The sequence below is a fragment of the Haliaeetus albicilla genome, chromosome 16 (genome assembly GCF_947461875.1).
Source record: "Haliaeetus albicilla chromosome 16, bHalAlb1.1, whole genome shotgun sequence".
Classification (NCBI taxonomy): Eukaryota; Metazoa; Chordata; class Aves; order Accipitriformes; family Accipitridae; genus Haliaeetus; species Haliaeetus albicilla.
Window position 1 is genome coordinate 30,296,802 of NC_091498.1, and position 21,644 is coordinate 30,318,445.

Here is a 21,644-nt window from a genome sequence, read left to right on the forward strand (position 1 = left end):
GCAATAAATTCTGAATAGGAAACAAATATTTAGATATGATATAAAAAAAAATATAAGCTGGTAGAACATGATGTTTTATTTTCTAATTAACATGTATACTCTTGCTACCTACAAAGAGCAGCCTTATTTGTAATCCGTGAATAAAACACTAATAAAATAGTTTTTAATTATGTTCTTTATAGTTTCTAAGACCACTGTTTAAAACCTGTAACACTTCATTGCATATTAAATAAATCAAATGAAAAATAATGAGCTATGTTCTTCTTCAGTGTAACTTGCCTCTATAGATCAATAAGAATAGGAAATTTACCTCAAATCCATTTACTAAAAGCAAGGAAATGGTATCTCAGGAAAACCTAACACCAAACCAGTAAACTCCTTCAACAGAAAACTCAACGAGCCTCTGTTTCTGTGGATGGACACGAAAGGTTTAGCACTTGTACCTCAGTTATGCCTTTTTTTCCCTGGCTATGTGTTATTCTCTCACAGCACTGGTTTCCAGTCTCCATGGGGCTGGACACCCCAGAACTACCTTTCCTTGAAGCAAGACATCCTTCTCCACTTAGCCCCGCAGAGGGGACCCCAGGCACCCCTCAGCTCCTGCCACAGACCCTTATGTCGCTGAAGGAGGACGGTATGACAAGACATAAGCCCGCTCACCTGGTTGTACAGGGCACAGATGTGCAGCGCTGTGTTTCCCGAGGCATTCTGCGCACACATATCGGCGCCGTAGAAGAGGAGGTGCTCCAGATGTTGGACATGTCCGTATCGGCACGCCTGTAAAGAGATGCAGTCATATTTTGGTTATTATACATTCTAGACAAGGATTCCAAGTAAATGTTTTTAGGAGAGAAGATGCTATTTTACTTAGGGTCTAATTTTTAGAACCACCCCTGGACTGAATGGGAGGACAAACACCCAGATGTGCATACCTGCCTGCAAAGACCAATGTGTGCACTTCGGGTACAGCAAGTCTGTCTGGGCATAAGTTTAAGCATCTGCTTATTTGAGGAATGGCAATTTAAGGTATCGAGAAAATACGAAGTTTGGCCCTTTTTATCCACTAATATTCATAACTGTCAAGTGTGACATGCAGACTGACAGAAGGCAAGGGGTTTTTGTCCTGCTAATCTTCGGCGAGTTGCCCACTAGATGGCACTGAAGATGATCAGATTTCCAAAGCTTGCTTTTAAGGCGTGAAAACAGTTTAGGGAAATCTGGCCAAAATTCAAGTAATAATCTTCTTGATTCTGTGATGTCAAGTAGGCACACAGTACACAGAGGGCACTGATCCAAAAAAGGGAAAATCTTAAAGAGTTACTTTACCAGTCACACAAATAAAACATTACACCCTGAATACTTGAAAACAACCCTCTATGAATGAGACTCCAGTGAAATTTGAAACTTTCCCGATTAGCAAATAAGTTCGAGAAAAACCATAGTGTTTCCATTCATCAGTCTCATTTACTTGACTACCTTCTCTATGGCACACCAGCTGAACATCTCCCAATCTGTAATGTTTTTAACTTTGTATCATCTCGAATCAGTATCATTCCTGCATAATAATATGGAATTTAAGCTGAGAGATACAGGGATACAAAGCCATTCACTCTGTCGTAGTGCCTGATAAATTCTGGCACCATAGCTGGCTATGGTATCATGAGCACCATGAACCTCAAAAGATAAATTTTAAAAATAATTTTTCTTTACAGAGCACACTACCACCTTTATCCACACACTGAATATGTAAGGGAGGAAAGGAAAACCCATGTACAAACAGCAAAAGAAAAATCATTAGAATCCCAGTTTCCACCCACAGGGAATGAAACCTGACTCAAACTGTGAGTTTGTAAGAGTTTTACATCCTTCAGTGCAAAATTCTGAAGGATCCTAGCAACACAATCCTGAAACCAAATCTTCCTGTAAAGTTCACCAGAAAGGAAGGAGAAAGTACCTCTGACAAACACACAAGAATTCTAGGGTACCAAGGATACTAAAATTGGCATCTAACAAAAAGATCAAGTTACATTTTTTTTTACTGAAGTGCCACTAATAGGACACTAAACTTCCAAGAGTCCATTACGTAAACCTGACTAGTGCAATTTCTGCAGCCAAAACCACAGTAACCGTAGGATTTCAAAGTTACAAAACTCCACTGGAACAGTTTCCACTTCTAATTCACCACAGCAGGATGCAAATTAATAAGCAAATAGAAAAAGGAAGAAATTCTCTACTTGTATGTGCATGGACTAAACATACCCAAATGGCCTTCAAAACAGCATCATTTAACCACAGAACATATATGGCACATTTCCTCATGCAATTTCCACTCCAAACAAAAAGTAATCTTTCCTACCTGATGAATTTCTTGCCATCCATTTTCATCTTTGCAACTGACTGTAGCGTGTTCATGAAGTAACAGTTCACAGCAGTAAGGATCCCCTCCCACAATAGCAGTGTGGTACAGTGGTGTCAGGCCACAGCTGTCTTTGTAGTTAGGAGATGCTCCAAGCTCTAAAAGGGTCTGAAAGCAATCACAAACTGTGAAAAATATATTTTGGAGGGACTTCTAACTATAAAGGGACTTTTCTACCTGAAAAAGTATTTACAAGGTTGATATTTGCCATAACATATATTTTTTGCTCACTTCTTTATAAGCTGATAGAACGGGCTGCAGCACAAAGTTAAGCAAGGAATGACCTTGGAAGAATTATGATCTAAACGAATCTATGGGGATAACAAGGAAAGGATGAATGGCAATGCCCAATTTCCATCCTCTCATTAAGTTTAGAAATCTCAGTTCTGAAAATGCCACATCGCCTCTGCAACTTATTCACCTCTTCAGTTACAAGACGTTTTATCAAAAAATGTCATGCAATTTGAATATCTGTCAAAAAGAAATAAGCAAAAACCATAAACATAAGACTTAATCTAGAATATCAAGGTGATTTAAGGATACCTATTAAAACACAAAAGAAAACAGAAGAGACTGTGTTAAGATATAATGTGTAATCCATGCCACTAGCATTTGCTTTCAAAGAGATAAACAACAACAACGCTATTCCTATTTATTCAGACAGATCTTTCCCCATCTATCAATGAATAAGGTTAAATTTCACCACTATTTCTTCCTACCAAAAAAATCAGAAATGAAAAGGCCCTTTATTGAAAGAAAATCCGAAGATTTGAAAGCCACAGGAAAGCACTAGAACAAGGACATACTAAAGGAACCATTGAGAACAAGACAGTAATTACAGTAATGTTTTCAATTAAAACATTCTCCTTTTTTTTTTTTCTATAAAATAATGTATAATTTGCTACTGAAAGCATTTACCTTGAGGGTTACTTGGTTCTTGGCTCTGGCTGCTTTGTGCAGAGCTGTCATTCCATCTTTGGCTCTGAAGTCCAAATGGGCTCCTCCATTTTTCAGAGCTTTTATCACTTCTACTGTATTGTCAAGCTGAACTGCCAAAGTTAGGGGTGTTTCTAAAGAAGAGAATAGCATGTTCTTGAAAAAAGATGAGCAAATTTGTAAAATAAAGAACATTTGCTTTAAAAATTGTAAGTTAAAAATGCTGCTCAAAGAAAATCATAAATTATCAATTTTCTCCTTTGGACAGCAAAACCATATAGACTCCATTAGCCTGAAGTTATGAAGGCAACAGAAAGAATGTGTGAGGTTCAGCCTGTTAATCAATTTAGGTTGAACAAACCCAAGGTACTACTTTATGCAGCTAGTTTTATTGTTCTGACCTCCACTTTCTAGGTCATGATAGTTTGGGTCCAGTCCTCGGTCCAACATCTTTGTGATTTTTTCCACTGAGAGATGGTGGACATGATCCATAAATTTTCTCAAATTAGCCTGAAACAAAGAGTGACAAATGAATCATCCTCCAATTTTAAAAAGAAAATTTTGACTAAAAGTGAAATATTCTGCCAATTGACGTCAATATCCATTGAACAGTAGCTAATTCACATTCCTGGAGAACCTGACTGTATACTGAGAGCATAAACCCTATGGTTTACAATGTTCAAAAGTCAAACACAGCAAGAAGATTCTGGTTTTCATAGTTTTAAGGAAAAAATGACCAAAACTTTCATTCAGGAAAAATTAGGATGGTGTATGGTGATCATTATTATTCTGACCTGCAAATGAGTCTAAAGACATAGATTGGCATTTTTGCAGCATGCTGAAAGCACATTGTATTTACGAAGTAACGTTCATTTAAAATTACTTGTATATATATGGAAGATATCATGTGAATTTTTCTATGAGAGAAATTGCCAGAACACAATTCACAGATTCCTGTTGGTGCTGGAAGCACATACTGCTCATTGTTCAGCAACTGGTCCAGGTGGTAATGTACTCCTACTTATTTCCAGTTTCTCAGACACATTGCTCTTCTAAGTCAGCAACTGCTAACTTCTCCAGTAAATTGGGCATACCTTTGTATGAAGCTTGGCCAGCTGTTTTTCATCAAGATTGAACTGTTTGTACACTCTTTTCTTGTATCGAAACTGAGGAAGGGAAAAAAGAATAAATTTAACATGTCCTATTTTGCTTAAAACCACGTAATATAATTTTCTGACCTTACCAAAAAGTATTACCCACGATGATGTAGATTTAGGCAAAATTAAAAAAAAAGTCTTAGTATTTCATTCTGAATATTCACCAATAACTAGCACTCTGCTTAACATAGTGGCATCATAGTTTTACAATTCATGTAAGCAAAATTCTTATCTTGTATAAATATACTGAAATCAGTGGAGGTGTGTATGGGAAATGAGATCGGTCTCTAGAATCTACATAAATAAGCAAGAATTACAGTGAAAATAGCTTTTCCCTAAGGGTATCTGTGCACTTTCAGGCAGAAAGAACTGGGAAGGCATGTTAAATAAAAAAAAAAAAACATATTTCAATATATCAGCTTAGCATTTCTGAAACAACAACAACAACAACAAAAGATTCCTGAAAAATCCCTTAATCAACATAGGCAGAACTTACACACAGGAATAGTTCTGATGTTTAACAGGACTTGTCCTGTGAATGAGGTTCAGAGAATTGCCTCTTTTTTTGGCTGAAACTCACTCACATTTTACCCTGAACAGTTTGCCACCCTATGGCCATAGTAGCAAGATCTATGGCAAAAATCATGGGATTTACGAAGTTATAATTTACTATTATCTAATCAGACCACGCAGAATTCAAAGAATGCAGCACATCTGTTGGACAAGGAGACTGTATTGAATGAGGCTTTAATACTGGCTTTTCACAAGACCACTTTTAACCCCTGAATTGCAATCCTTTAGCTGCAATGAGAAGAATTTTGCAAACAGTGAACACTCATGAAATAGAACATGACAGAAAAAAATAAAGTGGTTATTTAATCTGCTTATGGCTATAATATGGACATCAGTGATCAAATCTCTGAAATAAACTGCTAGAAAAGCTAGGACTTGAAACCTTCTCTGGACCCTGGTCCTTTTTTTTTGGATTTGTGTTATAGTGGAGTAAGTCTATTAACTGCAAATTATTAGTGGTTGATGTACCACCATACAAGCAATACCAAAATTAATTAAATACTAGTCTCATGCCCCAGTTTCCTGCTATGCTGTGTTTCAGTGTGATCTGGCCCTGCTCCATGTTCACCCAGTGCCGTAATAGCTCTGCCCAGTTTACCCCTCAGCTGCACAGCCTCTGCATAAGCAACAGAGAGGGGGGAAATTCTAGTGTCTATGTGTGACTGTTTTACACATACACATCCTTTCTTCCCTTACTGCTTTCCAGGAGGCAGCCAGAAGAAATCTGTGCACTCTGAAGGAGGGCACAGAGGGAACTAGATGGGAAGAAAAAAGAAAAAAAAAAAAAGAAAAAAGAAAAAAAAAAGCTTCACTGGGAAAGAAAGACCCTGTCTTTGGAGAAAGCAAAGGCTGCTTATTCAGCAACTGCTACCCTACTATTGCAAACCTAATCAGAGACCCAAAAGCTTCATCTAGAACTTTACATTTCTTTATTAAATCACAGAATAAGATACATCTCCTGTGTCCTCAGTAGAGGAAAACTCCAAAATCAAATCTCCCAGAGGGGCTGATTCTTTGCAGCCTTTTGGGGATAACACATGGAACAGCTCCACCAAACAAGTGAACGCCAGCACTTCTGTGAGCAAGGGTTCAAGTTCAGACTTGCTGATCACTATTTCCCAAATGCAATTCAGGTGCATGGAGAAACCTCAAATATAGCTTATTGTATAGTTTGTATCAGAATACAAATGTTTCAGATATTAGATCTAAAAATACCTCAAGCGAAGGAACTCCTTTATTCACTGGCTGTGGGTATTCCCTAAGAAGTCGTTCCTCATCCAAAAACTTCCCATCTCTACCATTGCTTGCAGGCTGGAACAGTCCATAATTCAGGACATCCTTCAAACTTTGATTCAAAGTGCACAAAATTCGTTGCTTTGCAACCCACACTGAAGCTTCTGGGTTAAATCTAATGCATTTCTGCAAAGATAAATTATTAAAAAAAAAATCTAATTAATGGAAAAAACATTTAAACAGTATATTACATTCTAAAATTTTAGAATGTCATAAATATATACAAACATACACACTAAACCTACAAATTCCATGACAAAACATACATCAACAGAATTATATTTCAGACATGTATTCCTCTATAACTAATGCACAAGTACTGTGAAAACACAGGATGTTTCAAGTCTTTCCACAAACATCAGAGACCACATCCTTCTTCAGAGAAAGAACACCTTCATGGCAAACCTGTCTGAAAAGCCAAGTGAAAGGGATGTTACAAGATGTTTAACTATCCACTTGATTCTAGGCTGTCCTGACAGTCAGTGTGATCCGCAACAATTTCACAAAAAAACAGAATTCAGGCAAGAATTCTACTTCATTTTAAGCTACATTTATCTTAGGATAAGTTTATGGAAGAAACTATACGATGTGAAGCAGCAGAAGACTTGAAAACCTTGAAAATACTTCCCAGTTCTGTGCTTCTTACCAAGCTGGAATTTAGGAATTTAAGAAATTTAGGAATTTTGCAATTGTAGCTTGCATTGCAGTTATTGGTTACGAGCTGCCAGCAGATGGCAATGTCTGGAAACCAATTTGTTGCCTCTGATGCACCGCACCTTATGAATGTAGGGTGCTGCCAACACACCCCATCCTGGGCCATGAGAAGGGCTCGTACCAAGCTGCCGTGGCAGAGCTACAGCACAGGAGACCCTGCTGTGTCCACTCAGGGGACGTCCCTGTCCCTCATGATTCGACACAGGGTGCAGGGGTTGCATGTGGGCCAAAGAAAAACGTTGAAGTATATATCCTTTTTTATCAGTACATTTCCATGAATGTAGCTGTAATTCTGGCTACGGTAATAATGTCAGTAACCGCTCTTCAGGCCCTTTCTGAAGAACTCTGCTACATTGCGTGTTATAATTGTACATAAAGATAAGAAAACAGAAGAGCAAGTAAAAATAGGACTGATGTTTTATGAAGAGAGAGAATTGTTTCCTTTACCCACAGCTGCTTCTGCAGTGCTCACCTCTGCAGTATCTGTTGGCATCTTTTTAAAGTCCTGAGGCCATCCATAAGAAAACAGTTGGAGTTTGTCTTTTTAGAACTAAACATATTTATCCTGGCAAGCTCTGCACACGTCTGAAAGTAATCTCTGATCCCATATACACAAATCAAATAACAAATTCATTTGAATATTTCAATTCTGAATTTTGAAGAGCAAATTCAAAGGCAGAAGTCACAATATTTTATATGTTCACAGTGTCTTTTTCTTGACTGCTTAAATATTACATAGCAAATATTTTCAACAGTGAAAAGCACAAGACCACATGAGGAACTTTCAATTTATAACCATTTTTAACTGAGCAAACACTACAGCTGCTTTACCAGAGCAGAGATGACTAGCTGGTTTTGAGTATCACGACAAACTGAAGTTGAGGAGTTTGGCTCTGTTTCTGTGAATTAATCCTCAGATATGAGGCCTATCAATAGACACTGATACTGAGATGTCCCCTATTCATCGTTCCTGGCTAGCCGTGCCACTGAAGGTGCCGTGATAGCGTCTGACAGGGGTTTGCCCAAGGAAGCAAAGCAGGCTTGTGAACATTGGATGCTGTTCAGCTCCACTGCACCTGGGCATGACTTATTAAAAATTACCACTGGTCTTTCATCAGTTCCTGCACAAACTGCACTTTTCCAGATATGGCTCAAGTACTGATGTTAAGACATTTTAGGGTATGTAAGGGAAGAGGGATGAAACTTTCATTGCAATGTGCTCAGGTGATGCTTTGGCCTACGAAATAACAGATAGCTTTAATCCTTTACAATCTTAAATATAAAAATGTCATCAAATGAGATATTAGATTTTGCCACAGATAAAATTGGTTAGGAAGGAGTTTTCATTCCCCTTACTTATTTTACATTTCAAGGTGTTTTGTGAAAAGTTGGGGGGGTTTAAATGGTAGCAGGAAGGAGAGAGGGAGACAGAAAGAACATTGTAAACAGTATTTTCATTCCCAAACAGCCCGGTCATTAAGATACTGACTTAGCAGCAAGGGCAATCCGTTTTAAATCCCTGTGTTCCTTCAGGTCTGAACCTCACTTGCCCCATGACTCTTACATGGATTCAAACTTCAATACAAAGTTCAGATTCAAACATCAGCAGTTTTCAGCAACTCTAAAAATTGTCTGTTACAATATATGTTATGAGCTTAACTTCTACATGTTGTATCACTATGCAGTGACATGTCATTATCCACACATCCTGAAAGATTATAAGAAATGCTATTAAAATGGGAAGAAGCAAAGATAATTTTGAAATTACATGTATTTTTTTTCCAGGAAAGTCTTTCTTACATTAAATTCTTACATGAAACAAATAACTTTTGGACTTGTATGACACTGCTTTGATTTTAACAATACAAAACACTAACTTCTGACTGCAGTTTAATTAAGCCTGCTTTTTTTTAATGCACCTTGGGAATTCAACATGTTCAACTTTGTTCAGTCTATTCTTGTGTTCTATCTGTTCTTGATTTCATGCTAATATTGCATATAACGGTGTGTATTTCTAATTCTCAGAGATTTGCTAAACTGGTGAAATTAAAAATAATTTCAAATTTCTTCAGAATAGATTTCAATGGAAAATCAATCTTTTATGCACATTGCATCAGTAATGCACAATATTTATGTTCTGAAATACTTTGCTTTCCACAGGTCTGACATTGGCATGTTTATATAATGCGTGAGGACAGGACATAACAGTTTAACCACATTCACTGGACTGAAATAGCAGTGAGGAATTCTTCTTGTGCAGTAGCTTGAAGCCTTGCTTTAAATGCATTATCTGATAACTATACTAGCACTGTATTTCTACCACACTAGCTACAATATTTTATGGACTCCCTAATGGCAGAATAAATACAGAAACACTTTGAAACTAGTAATTTCACAAACTAATTTATTCACACCCCTAGCTTTTCTAGTGATTCACAAGAAAAAAAAATGCACTCATTTTAATACATGTGGATCCCGTTAGTAATTTATAATGAATTAAGATCAATGACGTAAAAAGCAGATCAATAACTGAACAACTGTTTCCTACAAAATTTCTCAGACTCGGATAAGTGAAACTAGTGAGAAAAGTGATTATTTATGCTTCCCATGAAGCCAGGCAGGATAGAGACGGAGGCTGTTAGCACTCTCTCAGAGGCAGCTGCTGAACAAGAAGATGAGAAGGACCGCTCAAATGCTGCCTAAGGTGTATTTTAGATCAGCCTGCCCCTGGAACACCTCCCCTGTGCCGCTTCTCTGTCCATCTGGCAGCCCTCCCAGGACAGAGACCACCACAGTCATCATCTCCATCATGTAGACGAGTTGTTACCTACTACCACACTTTCTACCCTGAGAAAATGGTAGTTGAATCACAGCAGAATCTATACACTGATTGCTTCAGTTATGAAATAAATAAGAATTCATTAGATACGCATGGTGTGGTGACCACAAGGAAACGAGACAGTAGCTGAGTCAATAAAGCTGGCCAACTTTTTCTAATCTTCAACAGCTTATTATAAAAAAAAAATAATCAAAGAATAGGGATAGTTTAGTGGCAAAGAACTACAGAAACACACATGAAACATAAAGATATTTTGCACTGACAGATGTGGGATCTATTCTTTCCACCCTTTTTGTTGCATCCCAAGACCAGATAAAATGTAATAGTTTGTCTTGAAGGCTAGCTACATACACTGCAAAAATTGCAACAGTTCTTCCAAATAAGAACCAACAAAGAAGCCCTGAGTGGCTCAAAAACACTGTCAAAACCACACTAGACCACTCAAAATCCAAGTCTAGCACCAAGACAGCACGTCAACATGGGTTGCTGAAATGCGAGACCTGTTTTTTTGATATTAAAGCTCTTTGGATCATGAGAGACATGGTCAATTATAATCTTGCATTCCTGCTCGCTGGTGAGAGTAAGTCACTAAGCACAACAGAAGGACTGGAAGCAAGGGAAAAATATAGCTCAACCACTCCATCTAAAGGGAAGATATTAACTCAGTGAGAATAACATTCATGATACAGAATATCTGAGGAATAACATTTATCTGTTCAAAATCTGTCAACCAACACATCTTTTTCATCAGACTCATGAAGATGTCAATCACACAGAACTGTGCTGCGACAGAGGAACCATGACAAATGGTTTGTACAGCTGCCTCCAAAATGTGATTGTCACAATATCAAAATACAAGTTATTCCTTTCAATAGAAGACATCGCTATTAAAGATGTGACAACCAAAAAGTGGAAAATGCAAATGAGAGTTAGGCATCATGAAAAAAATGGAGCAAGCTGCTCATTTTGATTTGTGCTTGGTGTTCAACTTAATTCTTGGAGGTACTGCTTTCCTTCATCAAAATGGATTCAGAAAACACAGAATTCATGAGATGAAAGTTCAAAAAAAACCAGCCTGGCCACACCATCATCAGCTGGCAAGTCAGATCACCTGTCCAGATCAAGGGCATAAGAACAGATGTCAGGAGCACCCACAAAGTTCCCATCATCAAACTGAAGATAAAAAAAAGGAAGATCAACTATAAACAGAAAGCAGCAATCAACAAGCAGTCACAAAACAAGATACAGAAGAATACTTGTGAGAAGTTGCAAAGGAAAACCTGGAATAGATCTGAGGCAGCAGAGAGAAGTACAGACTGGAAACAAGTGAAAATGGAGGTATCCTAAGCGAAAATGTGACTCAAGCCACAGTTGTGACAACTGGGTTCCTACCTTCATAAGATAAAAATTGTACAAACTAAACAAGTGTTTTATCTAAGAAGGAAAAGCACTAAAGGAAAAGATTCTTAATCCTAAAGGCCAATGAATTCTGGAAAAAATAAAGAAAGGATACAAGAGTATAAAAAGCAGAAGCAGAAAACCAAAAAGTAGCTACAACTTAAGCTGTTGCTTTACCAAACTGCCACTTACCAAACAACATTTTGCATGGGAAGTCCAATATAAAACAAACAGGAGAGGGGGGAGTCAGTAAATGCTCATTACTGAAGTGGAGCAGCAAAACAAATGGGCAGAAAGCATTTCAAAGTAGTCTTCAGCAGACCCAATCCCATCTCAGCATCAGAATTTAATAAAACATATGAATCTGAGCATTTTGATTTTAAACATAACCCAGAGGGAGCGCTTAAGTATAGGATAAAACAAAAGAGCAGAACAACCACCATGTGTTGATAATAAAATGATGAAAACATTCCTTAAAACGATTGGCTAACAGATCTGTTCTTGAAGTCTGAGAAAAAGAGCAATTCTAAGCACAAAACATCGGACGTCATTGTCAGAATATCACGCAAAGGAGATTTTCTTGACAACAGCTACTAGAGAAGAACCAGACTGCTTCCAGTTATAGGCAGAATCACTTGTGATATGTTCCTACATGGGCCGATAAAGGAAATGAATACAAGAGGACTTACCCTGGATTCAGACCAAAAAGGTCCAAGGAGAGGTCAGATATGCCAGGCACCATAGAGGAAAGTGCAGACATGTTAGTTCACCCAGTTTTCCATGTCCAAAAGACATTCAACGCCATGCACAGACACGGTTGCCTTTAGGCACAAGGTAGGCAGTCGCCTCGGGCAGCAAACTGCTGGGGGCTGCTGACTGCCAACTTTGCTTACCCAGGAGGAAAGGTGCAGATCTGTCACCAATCAGTGCTGCTGACAGCCTGACACTGAACTTCGCTGCCCTGGGGATGAAGCACCCTCACATTAAGAGCAAACACAATTGAATATTGCCTAAGCTGCCAAGAAACCCTGCGCCACTATTGCAAAGAGAGGAGGAACCAGTCAGCTACTGTCATTTCCATTTCAATAGCAAGTAGTACAGGCCACGTCAAGCTAGAGCCCTCTGGGCTGGATGCACTGCAAATAAGCTTCTGGTCAAAAGAGATTACACCTGTGTCCTGCCACCAAAAAGGATCTATTAAAGCTGAGCCTCCCGGCTTATTAAATCAGGAAATTAAATGCTGGATAATATAGCTTTTTCACACACTCTCCTATGCACATATGTTTGTGAATATGGAGGGCTTTTTACGCTCTCCATTCCTTCAGTAATTTTACTGAGCTCAGGAAATCTTCCAGTCACTCATTTAAATATTCTCCACCCTCCTGTGCTAGGGATGACACTTGAATACAGATGATGCACAAAAGCAGTAAGAAATCACTCTTTCTAGAAAGAAAAGATGAAGAAAAGGTCATCTACTTATGATGCTTGGCGCTTGAACTCGTATGTGCAATGAAATAAAGGCGATTTACACGACAGTCACTGCCGATGAGCAAACTTTAATTCCTAGTGAGTTTAGCTAGGGGTTTAAAGCTTCCCAGTGGGTTGAATTTTATCTAAAACCCTAAACTTGCCTTCTTTTAAACAAACATATTCTTAATCATACTTTCTAAAAACCAATACAGAATAAAAACATAAAACTAAGTGATATCATTTCATGTTCCTTTGATTAAACAGACTAATTTTAAACACCTCTGATTTTAGATTAATTAAAATTACACAGCAAACGGGGTGTATGTTGGATTTGGCTTGTAGCTACAACATGGCTCGTGAACTATGATCTTCTCCAAACTTTGCTACATTACTTTTAAGCTATCAGTCTTCCTATTTGCAAACCTGAATCCAGATTTCACTTTTCTGTACAAGAGCTTGTGGGCTGATAAATTAAATCAGAAATAGATCATCTGCTTTAGAACTGTTTAAAAAAATGAGTTACTTTTCATTAAGAGTTTATTGAAAAGGAAAAAAATGCAAAACATAAAGCAATAAAAATGAACAAATGAAAAAAACTGAAAATACTTTTTGGTTTATTCCATTTCCTGCACAAAATGAATTTTTAAAAAATAATTGTTTCAATAGCGTCAATAAATAACTTATTTTTGGTCTAAAAAATAGAGTAATTATATAAGAGGGCTTCAGGAGGCTAACATCTCTGTTTTTAACAGCAGAGTAAGCCTAGCAAGTAAAGCTAATCTTTCCATTTTACTGGATCTATTCACTGAGCACTGAACACAGCCAAACATACAGCAAGCTGGTAGGCTCATCAATAAAATCCTAACCACGTCCAGTCAGAGCTTGTCTTGACAGAGGACTTTACTACATGCAAAATCTTTTTTAATTTAAGATGTACAACAGTGGGTTTCAGTATTTCAATCAATATTGAAATAAAAGACCCAGGGTGATCACTGCTTCAGCCAAGATTTAATAAAAATCCCGTGTGTGGCTCACAGAAGCCTCAGTCCTGCTTTGCCCTCTGAAGCCTTCCCATCCCACACCACTGCCTCTTCATAGAGGTTAATCTCACACCACAGAAACTAATGGAGTGGTACTGTAATTCTAGCAGCTAAAAGATTTTTTTAAGTACAAAAATGTAAGAGATAATGCTCCCAACTCCAACACAGATTTCTCCGAGTTTCTGCAGCACTGTGTAGATTGGGCTTTAAAAAAAGAGCTCTAGAACCACACCTGAGGCCACACTGTCAAAACAGCTCTTCCCTGTCAGCCTGTAGACAGGCAATCTCTGCCATTCTAAAAATGAACTTTAATTAAAAAGAAAGGAATAATTTCATCTGAGATAGATCTTCAATGGCAGCACAGTATGATGTAGATCTTAAATGTCAGCACAGAGTGATGTATGTAGCACACATCCACAAAAAGAATGTGGCTTTATAATCATCTTCGAAATGAAAAAAGTCTGATGCCTACCATCAATTGAAAATCCTGACAACAGCATTCAAGGAGGCCTAGGGTAATTTAGATAATTAATCACAAACTTGGGCAAGTTGTGGTTCTAGATAGAATCAGTAAGTAACTCCCAAGACCTTCTCCAGGATGAGACTGTTATTCCTATCATAGCACTCATGGAGGACAATGATTTTTTTACTTACAAAATTACAAGAGCAAACTTTTCCAACTTTACACTCCTAACATTCCAGACACTGAATTTTACACATTCAACCATAAAAGAAACACAATTTAACAGTTCCTTGTGAGAAAGAGTGAGGAATTTGGACTGTAGATTTCTAATGCGTAAGGAACATCCAAGATTTATTTTTAATTAAAAAAATAACTTTTATTCTCATTTACTCAATTAATCAGACATTTTTTAACAAATGAAAAGGCTGTTCAATTCTTTCTGTAAGATGTGAGCGATTAAATCTTTTGTGGAAAAGTCCTTGTTTTCGTCCAATAGACTTAGGGATGTGAGATAGAGCCGACTCAAGGAAAATAAGAAAAGGTTCATTTTATCCTCACTGATATGTTTCCAGTATAAGCAGTAAGGAAGTGGGAGAGAATAAAATAGTGATTTCACATAGTTGTAAAAACTGTGGAACAGTTTGATGCCACACTTCATTCTTCCTCTAAACTGACTGTGTTGATTTCTCTGGGTGGAAGCCTGAGAAACAACACCGTGTAGTAAAGGCATAGCAGCAAAGGAGGAAGGAAAGATTTATTTGTGCTTCTCTCTCCTCATCTTTATGCTCTAAAAGCCACCAGCTATCTAACAAGAGTATCTTTTTGTGGGAGGATGACAGAGAAAGGCAATGAACATGGTAAAGAGAGAGAACTTGATGACCTCCTGCTAGACCCCAGTCTAGTGTCTATCACAAACTATCTCATGAAAAGAGAAACTAGAGAAGACAGTGGGGTTATACATACATATATATATATATATATATATATATATATATATATATGAGGCTTTCCTAGAGATAACATGTGATTTGGGGGTTCAACCCTCATCTTCTAATGAGATTTTAGATTCCTAATTCTCTTCCTTCTACCCAAATGCCTCTGAATGCAGATCAGACAGGTATTTTGCTTTATGCTCACAGCTTTCACCAAGTTAACATACTAAATACACTCTCTTGAACGGGATGGTGCCTTTAGTTCAGGCAATCAGTCAGATATACTACTGGGGTACAAAATGTAGACATTAAAAGAAAACACAACATAAATTTTGCCTGTAACATGTCAAAAAATTGTAAGAAAATAGAACAGATCTACTGCAGTCTGAAGCCAGCAAAGCTAATAATTTAAACTTTTTTTTTAATTGTAATGCAATATGCCTTACCGTTTGCTGCAGATCAGGTATTATAATTCGAATCACTAATGTGTTGCTCTGACTGTCTTCCATTCTGCTGCTTGGCTTTTCTGCAGTTGCTCTAATTGTGTCATAAATAGTTTCTTCTTTGGAGCTGTCTGATTCAGATTCAACAGAATAGTCGGAAAAGCTTTGTGCCATTTCATCTTCACTTGATGTTGGGCTACGAGGCATGTTCAAGTTTTTTATCCTGCCAATACAAAGGAGAAAGAGAAAAAGATAAGTTATAGTTAACGTCTTAAAAATGAATCAGCTACCAGTTTTGTTTTCTTGGAAGTAACACGCATTTAACAACAAAGTTTTACGTTTTATCCTCCTTTTACTTCCTTCTGTAATTTACATGGGTAGGCACAGTATAATGGAAATAAATCTGGCTACCAATTTACTACAGCAGAGGAAGAAGGACAGGAGAAAGAAGAAAGAGTACTAAAAGGGAAGATGACCGCTCTTCCCAGGCATACCCAACCTCCCAAAGGATCCAGAAAAACTCAGCATAATTACCAGGTTCTCTGCTAAATAGCACTGTTGTAAACTGTACTTAGAACTAGATCTGGCTTTGAAGCCTACTTCTCCCAGTGCAAAAAGACATTTCAGAAAATTAATTTAGGTGCTAAACTAACGTCATCCTGTACATCAAGAAACTGTACAGGTAAGGCTTCAATAAAAGACAGTATTTTCGAATAGCAGAATCAACCAAAAAATGAAATACTACAGGGAGCCAGACACATGCAAATGCTGCTCTGTGGTTTGTGGCTCATACAACACCCTTTAATATCAACACTACCAAAATCTTTTTGTTGTACATCCTCAAACACAGATTTTAGAAACATTTTTAATCTGTGGTATAGATTAGGATAAAACGAAGGTAATATTTATTCCAAAGTAAGGACATTTGTATTCAGAGGTCTCACAGTAAGAACAGCAGAACATTTTCCTTCCCAGTTTTTCCAGCTACAGCAGGAAAAGACTTCTTTTATCCCACCAACTAAAAGCTTCTCCAGGAAATGAAAATTATTATTCTATGGAAAAATGGGGAAAAAATTTATACTGGAAAAAATTGAAAATACCACCATAAACTTTGCAGTGCTTTGTAACCATATACATTTTCAGTTTTCAGAGGCCAGAAAAATGTAAACATTATTTTTCATATTTTCCATGAGAAACCTCCCAAGACAACTTCTTTGCTTTTTAATAAAAAAGATCCTCAGTTAAAAGAAAAAAAACCAAACAACCAATTCCACTGTCAGTCCCCATTAAAAAAAGACATTAAAGCAAAAGTAAAGCACAGAAGAGTGAACTGACTTTACCAACGTCACTCATATACCAAGCAACCATACTGAGATATCCAAATATATGTTTTCTATAATGGTCTCACAGTTGGATCCCCCAAAGTAAATACAGTCAAACAATAGCAGTGACTAAGAGAATATTTTTTACCTCTGTGTTTCATGATTTAGTTTGAGCCAACTAAATATCACAACCAGATTACTGATTCCTCTTCGCCGCCTGGTCATTTATACTGCAATGATTACAAAGCAGGCATAAAAGGCTACCGCTCTCATTTAGCATTTCAAGGTGACCATATGTTGGAGCCAGTGTTTACACCAGAGGACAGGCAGTGGCGAGGCAGGCCTAAAGCTTGAGGTCAAGGGCAAGTATTTCCAAAGCACATCACATACCCACATCATCCAGTCTTATTGTTATTTCTGATGAAGGACAATTCCAGTGTTATTACCCTCAGCTATAATTACTAATGAAGACAAAAACAGTGCATTCAAAAATCTGAAAGGAGGCCAGTTCACAGCAGCTTAATGCAAGGCTCTATTTACAAAAGAAAACTCTTGAGGGAGTATTTCATTTTCTTACTGCTTCACTGAACTGTAGATTAATGCTGCTCTCCAAAGCACCTTAAGTCAATAAAAAGCCTAAACATTTCAATGGCTTCTTTATTTATCTACCAATGTTAAATCACATGAAGCCAAAATATAGTAGGTCGATACACAGTGTTTAAGAGCATAAGAGGTATAAGCCAGTGAGTGCGAGGAAAAAGACATTAAGACCATTACACAGTTTGTCTCTCCCTAAAGCCATTTGAGACCGCAATATATTCCAGGGCAATGGATTCAACTCCTCTGATAGAGAACAGTAAACTGCAATTATACAGCATACAAATAAAGAGTTGAATTAGGAAAAAAACTTCCCAAGGTTTTCGCAAGTGGATTTTCATGCAGAAAGTACACAGAAATATCTCATTATGGAATAACAAAGGGAAATCACTAGCTGGAGAACCAACTCCCAGGTATCAAGCCCTTAAGTTTAATAAATAGTGGGACAAAGAACTCCTTGGAGACCCATCAACAAGGCACAAGTCACCTAATTTTCTGGAATACAGATTTAAAAAAGAAAAAGCACAAGTAACCATGGAAAGAATAATGAAAGACTGTATCTACAGTGGCAAAAAGAACAGAACCTATGCCCCACCAGCACTACAGAGAAGCAGATCATTTAAATGCCTTATTTAAACAAGACACTCTAACCGCTGGAGAAACTAAATCACTGTGGGTCCCAGTGTAGGGCAGATCCTGCCAGGGAGCAGAGGTCAAGCATGTCTCCCTAAATCCACAGACACCTTAGGGCAATTTGGTTGTTTGGCTCTTAAGTTGCATGGAAATGGAAGATACCACCATTTGTTAACCAGAGATGCTCACTATCATAGCTCCCACGGGGAAGTTGTTACCTTTTAGGAACTGTTTCAGTTTTGTCCAAGTGATATTCCAAAGACTTTTCCACAACCAAAAATATTACCTCAGGAAAAGTAAAGCAGGTTGCCTGGCTTACCTAGGCTTGTGCAGCAGAAGAAAATACAGCATCCCAGGTTTCTAATTCCCAGCTGGCAATTCATTGGTTCAAAAGGATGTTATACAGCTAAAATATAGATTAGGTTTTGCTGACATGATTGTCTGGGATGCTTTCTTTCGTTTTCTTAAAAATGCAACAGATAGTACGCTTATTATAGTTAAGCTGATTGTATTTTATAGCAATGTGGTCCATCAGTGGCTGCTTTCGGTATAGAGAAGTGTCAAGTGAAGAAAAGCTTCTCTGTAAACAAATAAAAACAGATCTCCAACGATTTTGGAAGTAAACTCACAATGGAAACTACCACCACAACAGTCTTTGCGCCACCTGACATCCTCTGTCCACATTTTCGACTCCTGTACGTTGAGCTCCCCATGTGTCCCAGCCCCGGGCGCTCTCCTTCCCTGGCCCCCATACATCCCCTAACCACTGGCTGAACAAAGCAAGCACGACCTCCGGCTGGTTAAACACCACTTCTGACACAGGAAGGCTGTAAAACAGTTGGAAGATGAAAGAATAAAAGGATGGTTATAAGCTTACCCTTATTATTGTACTTTTCCCTCAGCACCTTGCCCTTCAGCTCTGTGGGAGCACCGGGATGTTTACTCTGCCTCTATGGCTATTGCTGGGTTATGTTTCTCAGGCCAACAGGCCAGATGAAATAAACTGAGCTCAGATTGCTGCCTTCCCCTCACAGATGCTATTTTTAGATATTTTTTTTTTCTCTATCCAGCCAGCAAGTTTCACAAAATCTGCAGGAATTTCTTATCCTGCTATTTGTTACCACCCCACCATTAAGGAGAGTTTAAAACAGCCTATGAATAAATTAAAAAAAAAAAAACCACCATGGGCATGTAGCGTGACCATCTAACTGCCTTTTTCTGTAAAAAAAAAAAAAGAAAGAAAAAAAATACTAAGAGCACATTATAAAAGACTGGAATTAAAACAGTGCACAGATTATCAAAAAGCAAGAAATTCAACTCCCAGAGCTCACTCGCTCTCTATCCAAATGGTGTGTGTGCTCCAGTGAGTGCAAACTGACACGGCAGGGGAAAAAAGCAAGAGCAGTGTCAGACTGATCCATTTTTTGGAGCCTTATGGTTGTTAAACATCATATGAAAAGAATTTACTAAATATATATGTTTAAGTTTATTTTTAACTATCTTAAATATTATAAACTTGATATTCACTAAAGAGTCTAAAATATCATTGACACTGACACACACTGGAGAGGGCATCTTCATTAAACATAGATGTATTATGAGATACACAACACACTTGCCTGCTACAAATATCCTGTTTTAAAATCTTCAACCTAATTATGACTATGTGCAATTTTGTTGATCCTGCAAAGTAACAAATCCTCCTATCTAGTTTCACATTGGCAAATATGGAACATAATGATATGTAGACACACAAAAACCTATTTTAAAAGATCTGTCCCATATAAAGTCCCCTCCCTATTGTATCCTACGCCAGCACCAGCAAATAGGGCGAGTGCAGGTGTGTTTGTCCAGTTTGCCTGGAGCAAACCCAACAGTCAATATATACCTGACAACCACCAAAAGCGAAGAGCTATGTGCAGAGAGATCCCGCTCCTCTGCAGCGCTTCTCCAGCCACCACCACTGGAAGAGTTTCTCCGGTGGGAGCAGAATGATTCTGCAGCAAAGGCTCGCCCTGAGTTTCTGCAGTGGGCAAGACTAACATATGGCAAGAAAGAAGGAAATGCATCCCTAACATCTAAGTAACCTTTGGTAGGGAAATCACAATAAAGGACACTAACAGATGCAATTCTTCCTTCCCCGACCTGTGAGATTTTGGGTTTGTTACCATGTGAATGTAGGCTAGGGTCTCACATGAGCGACCATTTCAGACTAATCACAATAGTTACTAGTTCTCTTCTAAAATACAGCTGAAGCACATGCATCAAATGTCTTGTCCAAGGCCAACAAGTCTAGATCTCAGAGCCAGGTTTCAAATTCAAGGGTCACTGGCTCCTAGTCATGATAAGAACAATCTATTTTTATATAAACATTCATTTGCACAATAACAGTCCTGTTGTCTGCAGGGAGAAGTCCTCTAGACTGCTATTGTCAGACGAGTTAAAAACATACCTGTGGGAATATCTCAGATACAGAGTCGGCATTGTTATGGGTTGAGTAATGCCATTAATCAGACTGTGAGAAAAGTTTGCTGTTAGGATAACAGCAACTGCTAGAAAGAAGTATTTAATAATTAACTCTGAAGAAGAACTACTCAGAAAAGGGATTTCTGTCTGTGTAAAACCTGCCAGAGGTTGCATTCTGCGGCTTTATTTGGGATTATACATATTAGCTCAAGAACCAGCTCACTTAAAGTTACTAAATTAAAATGCTGGAGAAGATCAAGCATTGCCTTTTCTAATTATATTAATATTAAAACAAAAACACATTTCAGACAGAACTGAAGGGGGGCGTGCAATCCCAATGCACCATGCATTTCACACCTCTCCACAGTTCTGCAGAAAAGGTCGCATAGAAGAAAATCTGAATTGAAGACCGACTCCAATGGGCAACTTGCAATCTGATGGGTTCAATCTCCACTTTGCACTCTTACTTTAAAGCTAGCAATAACCAGCATTGCCTCCCAAAGAAGCAATCCCACCCTCCCTCACTCCCTGGACCACTCTACTCTTGCCCCCAGACTGCTTTAATCTCTGCACTAACACGAACAGTGAAGCACAACAAAGCATCGACCCAGGTTAAACACCAGCTTTTTTTTGTTTGGGAGGATAGTTTCAGCATCCATCATGTCTCTGAACTGGATCACTATGCAAATGTTTGCATAAGCAGCAGGAGGAAGATGGCAGAGGGCCAGAAGCAAACAGCCAGGGCATGAAAAGGGCAGAACCACTTTTTCCAAAGGCAGTATTAATGCCTGCCAGCGTAAAGTGAATCTGAGGCACCACTGCCTAAGTGACAGGAAAGAAATCAATATAAACACAGCCGTCTGATTAACTCCAATGAAGATCTGTTGCTTGTTAGTACTGAAATACCATAACTCCGAACAGAACAGTTTGCTGAAACGCACTGATACAAAAT

General features: G+C 38.1%; 1 protein-coding gene across 9 annotated transcripts in view; it reads right to left on the reverse strand.

Annotated features, from left to right (window-relative positions):
* Window positions 1-21,644, reverse strand: part of SHANK2 (SH3 and multiple ankyrin repeat domains 2) — a 363,547-nt gene that overhangs the window by 301,686 nt on the left and 40,217 nt on the right. For all 9 annotated transcript variants that reach the window (XM_069804140.1, XM_069804146.1, XM_069804143.1 and 6 more), the window contains exons 4-10: window positions 15,678-15,897; window positions 6,298-6,501; window positions 4,447-4,518; window positions 3,754-3,862; window positions 3,335-3,486; window positions 2,357-2,524; window positions 661-777 (exon numbers count right to left, since the gene is read on the reverse strand). In XM_069804140.1, coding sequence (XP_069660241.1) covers window positions 661-777; window positions 2,357-2,524; window positions 3,335-3,486; window positions 3,754-3,862; window positions 4,447-4,518; window positions 6,298-6,501; window positions 15,678-15,881 — 1,026 coding nt within the window. In that variant the 5' untranslated portion in view covers window positions 15,882-15,897. The remainder of the gene's footprint in view (window positions 1-660; window positions 778-2,356; window positions 2,525-3,334; window positions 3,487-3,753; window positions 3,863-4,446; window positions 4,519-6,297; window positions 6,502-15,677; window positions 15,898-21,644) is intronic.